The following is a 6682-nucleotide window of genomic DNA, read 5'->3' as shown; positions in this document are numbered from 1 at the left end:
GTGTGAGAATTATCGTTGACTAGTTCGAATTAAGTTCTATCGAACAATTGAAGACTTCGGATTTCGAATAGAATGACGCTATTAGCTATTAATAAATTAATGAATATTCCGTTTTTGAATCGCAAGTGCGTCTCTCGTCTTTTGTCGACCAAGTTGACCCGTCGACCGTTTGGGCGCGCTGGCATCGCGGGCGGCCGCTGTGCGCTGTGCCAATAGGATCATCGAAACCGGAGTTATTCAGTCGACTTTTAGTCAAAGTAGATGTTAAAACGAAGTGTACTGGGTGAGCCGTATGCGACGTATGCGACATAACAAATATGGCTTATCGAGGTGTGAAAGGATCTGATCCGTTCGTTTCAAAAACCTCGCGGAACGAACGTTTCGCGCAAATGTCAAAGCAGGAGCAGATCATTCAACAGAAAAAGCTTGAAATACAGGCGAAGAAACAGGAGCAGAGGGCGAAAGAGGCTGTGGAAAGCTTGAAAAAGACTACCACTTTAGCCCCGAATTTGATTGGGAACAAAACGAACTCTGTCAAGTGAGTAATCCGTAACCTGTTTCCCTTTCATCGTTCCTGCGATCACGTGCTTACCGTCGTAAATCCGTGTCGAGTGATCTAATCGTTCGAACGTTTATAACCTTAATTCATCTCCGTTTCTTAAGTACTGGCTGATACTGCCTTTCCTTTCTGTAATATCTGTGATAAAAAATATTTATGTATTGATTTCGACTTAATTGAATTCGTTGCAGGAAAGAAGAAGAAAAACCGACGTCCCAAACAATTAATCTGTTCGCGAACGATGGTAGCTTCTTGGATCAGTTCAAAAAGATTGCTAGTAACAAGAGCACGAGGAAACCAGAGCCAGTGTTCACATTGAAGTCTGACGACAGAAAGGAAGAAAAGATCAAGGAATCTATGCAAGACAAAGAGAGGAGTAATGACAGAAGGAATGACAGAAGTAACGACAGAAGTAAAGATTGGGAGAATAGAAGAGATCGCAAGAGAGACGATTACCGTTGGGAGAAGAATTCCGATAAAAGACACAACTCTTCGTCCAGCCCGTCGCCGACGAGACGACAGACGTCCCAGAGTCCAGAAGCCAGACGTTCGTTTAATCAAGTGAATTCTAATGGACAGCATACTCCACACAACCATCAGTTTCTTTCTCGAAACGGAAATCCGTCTCCCATTCCTCCAGCGTCTCAGCCACTGATGCACCTCACAGGAGTACCGCCTCCCAACATAAGGACCAACGTACCTCCCCCGGATCTGTCGAAAATGCCTCCTCCTAAAAATATGTGCAACGCTTATCCCGGCCTGGACGACCGGTCCGGAGATCCTAGAATGCAAATGTCTCAGCAGCACATGATTCGTCCACCGCCACCTCCGCCCCCGTTACCTGTTCAATCTGTTCCGACAAACACCACTATACCACCGCCAAACATGCATATTTCTCGGACAGTACCGCCTAATTTACAAAGTTTGCCACCTCCGCCAATTCCGTTAGCACAGCCAGCGTCATCGTTGCTCTTGTCATCGCCCCCTCCACCGCCGCCGCTGTTATCATTACCATCTTCCTCTTGCTCTACCTCTTCGTCTCCTGCCGCTCTACCTCCTCCGTTGACGTCGACGGCGTTGCAACACCCTCCCTCGTTGACGACCTCGTCCTCGTCGTCGTCGCCCGCGTTGCTCGTATCCGCGGATTCATCCGGACGCCAATGCGGCGTAGGACCTTCCGGTCCGTTGCAGCCGACGAATTTACCACCCCCGAACATTCCCCCGCCTAATTTGTTACCGGGACTCGGGCAGCTCCCGAACAGATTGCCCATCCCGGCCTCGCAAACGATGGTAGTCAGTGTGCCGAACGCTTCGAATGTTCCCAATGTCCCGCCACCGAACGTGATGCCACCAGTGATGATGTCCGGGCCACCGCCGCCGGTCCGCCAAGTGGCGTCTAACATAAATTCCGTTCCACCGCCGAACCTGAACATCCCGCCTCCTCCCTTGATACAGAACACCGGTCCGCCGCCTTTGATGTCGACCAGCTATCCTCTTCCTAATCAAGTCGCTCAGGTACCTATGGGACCGCCTAATCTGCAAGTGCCACCGCCGGCGAGGCCGATCGCAGGTCTACGAGCCTCCGACCAGCTAGGTACGATATGTCGATTATTTTCATTTATTTCCACGTCTCGACGTATCGCCCCGTGGTTTTTTATTTAACAACTTTTTCCGTGAACCAAAATTGTATCGCTCGTTCCGGAGAGAAACGAGACGTGAGCGCGATACGCCGAACGCCGAGACGATCCGCGTTGTGAGAAAGTATGAAACGATATGTGAGAGAAAGCGGAAAAGTTCGTGGTAGAATAGGATACGTTCTACGGAAAGAAAGAAAAAAAACAAAACATATCAGAGTTTTAGCGTTGTTACGCATGTCTGATAAAGGCTTCTAAGTGTGTCCCGTAGAGGCTGAGCAGCTGGCACGCATGGTCGCCGACTGTGGAGACGAAATCGAACAGGAAGCGCGAGAGAAGAACGCCCAAGATCCTAAATTATGGTAACTACTGTCCTCACTGGCCCCCCCGCGTTCCGCGTTTCTCGCGTTGTTATTCTACCTCAACTTGCGTATCGTTCGTTGGTTTTAAATCAATACGATTCGATCAGACTGAGTAATAATAAGATATACAGTCACCGTGCAACTGGAACAAGCGTAACACCGCGAGTTGAACTATACAAAGTTTCGTTGAAATTCGACATGAATTGTTTTATTCTAAAATCGCTTTATCTCTGGTCCCGGGAATGAAACTTGTCTCAGTTGGATGGGCAACAGAATTGATTGGTACCACTCGCCTCTGTTCATTGTTACCTTCAATCGAAGGTAACGAAGTGAATATTGCCGATTTAACGATACGCGAAGTTGAAATTGAAATTTCGATCGCTTGTTAGCCGTCGACCAGAAAACAGGACTTTCCTTTGCGATTAATACATATTTCGTTGTTTCACATAGATCAATGCTAATCAGACTATTCTTAATTAATGTTGAAATGAATTTTAATCGTTCCGTTCTAAAACCATTCGTTACATCCTTCATTCTTCCTAGTTCTCTCTCTCTCTCTCTCTCTCTCTCTCTTAACTTGAAGGAACCTAATTTAGGAGACAATGTTACTCGCCAGAGTCTTAAGTATTGTTTTAATCAAGGTTTCTGCACCAAAAGCAAAGTGCAGCCTATCTGCAGTACAGGGGCCTGGTGGCGAAATTTCGCGCTGAGAAGTCCCTGAAGGAGAACAAGAACAGTGGCGCTGAACCGTACTGCCCGGAGGAAGCTCTCAGCGATAACGATGACAGCGATCAAACTCCTGTACCTAACAAGAATCTTCTATCGCAAGGTAAGCGCTTCGTACGATTCACGATTCCGTCGAAATTAAGCGATTAAATATTTAATCAAAATGAACAATAAAAGAGATGAAGACGTTTGGATGCGTTTGCATTACAGAAAGGAAACGAGAAAGAGAAAGCGATAACAATTCGGATCGATTTAAAGATGAGAATAAAGAAGAGCGCAAAAGAAGAAGACGTAGCCGCTGGGGCGACCCGGACAATAAAGTGCCCGTAGCGGAGATGAACAGCGCATTAACCGGTCCGAACAAGCAACAGAGCAACAGCCATGTCTCGCAGTCAGGCGTTGCGATTTCTGGTCAATCGTCGGCTATACTCCCGCCGGCGAAAATGTCACGCGCGGAATCGAAAAATCCGATGTTGACGAAAGTTTCGAGGAACGATCCGGCTTTGATACAATATGCTCGTCAAACGTTCGGCACGTTGGACCTGTCCGAGGAACAATGGAAGAAAGCCGAAGATCATTACAAAGTAATCAAGTTGAAAAGAATTACGAGTTCTATTAATATTCGGAGAAAATTAAGTTCCACTGTTAAAAAATTTAGTTTGAAATGTATCTGAATATTAATGGGAGTTATTGCGTAAACCGAAGAAAATTGTATTGTTGATTCGACATTCGACTTCTATTTTCAGATAAATCTCCTATATCAGAATTTATTGAAGAAACGGGAAGAAGTGAGACGCTTGGAAGCACAGGGGAAACATAAATACGAATACGACAGCGATGAGGAGACGGAAGGCGGTACTTGGGAGCACAAGCTCAGGTCCGCCGAAATGGAGGCTACCCAAATGTGGGCAGAAGAACTGACCGCTCAAGCGGAAGGGAAACACCATATCGGTGACTTTTTGCCGCCAGACGAGCTGAAAAAGTTCATGGAACAATATAACGCGTTGAAACAAGGAAAAGAACCTGATCTGAGCGATTACAAGGAGTACAAGTTGAAGGAAGACAATATAGGTGTGTTTTTCTTATACGTGTTACTGCGATCTTGATAGTTTTATAACATTCTACATGCGTTTGCTAGGATTTCAAATGCTGCAAAAGCTCGGTTGGAGCGAGGGACAAGGGTTGGGTAGCGAAGGGAACGGTCGTATCGAACCTATTAATAAGTGAGCGATCCTTCTTTCATTTAAAAACCTTGTAGTTTATACAAATAGAAGTTATCAAGATTTATATACACTATTTCTTTACAGAGCGACCAATAGATTTGACAGTGCCGGGCTAGGTTCCGAGAGACCGGACGGTGTATCTCGGGATGACGACGAATTCGATGCTTACAGGAAAAGAATGATGCTCGCCTATAGATTTAGGCCTAATCCTCTGGTAAGAATTCTTCGACTGCGAATTTTCCAAAATGAAGTTTTCCAGAATGTTCGGATAATCGAACGATTTACTCCGTTTATTATACAATGTATGTAAAACAGAAAAAGATAGATTTTGTATGAGGAAACTTGCGTTTTTAGAACAATCCACGAAGACCGTACTATTGAGGAAGTAGTGATCGATAGATCGGCATGTTGCGGCATTATGAAGATTTTTTATTTAGTTGGAAGACGGACTGTCGTTATTTTGTATATTTGAAAAATTCTGTAAAAGTACAAGTTTTCATCTTACATATACTGTTGTATGCTCGAAAACGCTCGATATAATATAACAAATGAGATTTCAAACTTGTAACATTTCGCCTTATTTCCTTTATACAAAATCCCTTTATCCCATTTTCGTCCTGTCGATATTTCGCAAGCCTCCTATAAAAAATGTTTCGAATCGACAATAGCGAGGAAATCAAGACGTCACAATCGGAGACCTTGCATAATTACATTATGCAAGAGTAATAATTTTATTATCAGTATAAGTATTACAAAAAAATATTTAATTAGTTACAATCGAATTTTTCCTAAAATAATTTAATTCTGTGTAAGGATTGTGTTCAAGAATTTCTTGAATTATACAGCATCGTGGAAGTTTCCTCGACGGTGTTCGTCGTAGTAGGCGTTCTGAAACCCGGTTGTGAAACGGGCGAGTTCGCGGTTCGTAGTTCAGGGTAGAGACTCCGGTTGACTTTACGCCTTTCCGCAACTGGCGAGAGGTCGATAGAACGAGATAACTGACAAGCGAACGGACAGCCAACCGGTTCGTTCGCTCCGCTCGTTTTTACGTCACTTTTCCACGTTTACGCGGAGCCCACCGGACAATTCATGCCGACAAACGGCGGAACATACGTTTCAGCCACAAGTCATATGTGCACGCTTATGCGAGTGAAATAAATCAGTCAGTCGAACTGATCGATTTCATCAAACATACTCCGATCCCGCGGAAAAAAGATTTTTTCTTTTCTAAAACAGGAAACGATACGTGAAGAATATATTTATCTCCAGGGGAAAGTTATACAATTGGTTCCTTTTTTATATGAATGAATTTGCAACTTTTTCCTCAGCAAAGTCAATCAATTCTTGTGTTTCCTCTCTTCATTCTTGAAATGCGTTATTTTATTTATTTAGGCAATTTTTGGTACAGAAAGTTATTTTACAGGTTATTTTCCGCGTTGGAGTTTTTATTCATTGTGGCCAGCTTTTCTATAATTTTATTAATTAATAAATAGAAATTCACTTCATCTTGTATTTATTATTTTATAGTATTTTCTAGATCGTTTATTAAACTCCCTCTGGATGCGACGTTTAATCTTTGCATTCTTTTGAACAGACGTTGTCCTAGGAATCTCGATGCATATTTAACATCGATGCGCCCTGATAACCATGGAATGCATAGTTTGCAGGCAATACCCCAAGACTTCTCACCTTGATCGATTATTCGTTCAATTGTCGATAATCTAGAAGTAAGAACATTCCAAGAGCTGGGCCTTCTACTAGAATGTAAAACAGCGATATTTTTCAAACTCCAAGTACGATTAATTATCTTACGATTCACGTGCGTTTCATTATTTCAAATATAGACGTGAGTCAAGGATCTCAACTCGACTACAATTCCTCATTATTATAAAATGGTGGCCTCGTTGAAATGCTCTAACAATACATTTTCCTATGTATCGTATATTATTTTTATATATTTCATATATTTGATGTTTCATTCCTGTTTTTATATATTATTTTATAGTAGTAGTAGTAGTAGTAGTAGTAGTAGTTTATTAGCAATTTTTGTCCGTTTAGACTTAATGGCCGGTATTCAGAGTTGTTGCTTATTCTTAAGATAATCTTAAAAATTTGCTATCCCTGTCTATCCCATATTTCCAGTCCTTGTCTTGTACAGGGAACATGGACTTACGCAAA

General features: G+C 42.9%; 1 protein-coding gene across 2 annotated transcripts; it reads left to right on the top strand.

The window, feature by feature from the left end:
• Positions 1-191: 191 nt before the first annotated feature.
• On the top strand, positions 192-5072 carry LOC108627399 (serine/arginine repetitive matrix protein 1). Of its 2 annotated transcripts, none has more exons than XM_018028607.2 (9): positions 192-538; positions 751-2153; positions 2465-2555; positions 3197-3384; positions 3492-3865; positions 4028-4352; positions 4420-4504; positions 4589-4718; positions 4859-5072. In XM_018028607.2, exons 1-9 carry the CDS (start codon positions 318-320, stop codon positions 4883-4885), a joined length of 2844 nt encoding a protein of 947 aa, XP_017884096.1. In that variant the 5' UTR covers positions 192-317; the 3' UTR covers positions 4886-5072. The 2 variants fall into 2 exon arrangements, with proteins under 2 accessions (XP_017884096.1, XP_017884095.1); XM_018028606.2 differs by having other exon boundaries at positions 2453-2555.
• The last annotated feature ends 1610 nt before the right edge of the window (positions 5073-6682 follow it).

This window comes from Ceratina calcarata, unplaced genomic scaffold, assembly GCF_001652005.2.
Source record: "Ceratina calcarata isolate Rehan_Ccalc_2016 unplaced genomic scaffold, ASM165200v1 scaffold469.2, whole genome shotgun sequence".
NCBI classification, from domain to species: domain Eukaryota; kingdom Metazoa; phylum Arthropoda; class Insecta; order Hymenoptera; family Apidae; genus Ceratina; species Ceratina calcarata.
The sequence above is the reverse complement of the archived record's forward strand: the minus strand, read 5'-3'. Positions and strand labels throughout refer to the sequence as shown.

Bases quoted from the DNA above. Each gene is read 5' to 3' on its own strand.
- LOC108627399 (XM_018028606.2), top strand. From the start codon at position 318: ATGGCTTATCGAGGTGTGAAAGGATCTGATCCGTTCGTTTCAAAAACC. The intron at 2,154-2,452 runs GTACGATATGTC...AAGGCTTCTAAG, and splicing joins ACGAGCCTCCGACCAGCTAG to TGTGTCCCGTAGAGGCTGAG. The intron at 3,385-3,491 runs GTAAGCGCTTCG...TTTGCATTACAG, and splicing joins CAAGAATCTTCTATCGCAAG to AAAGGAAACGAGAAAGAGAA.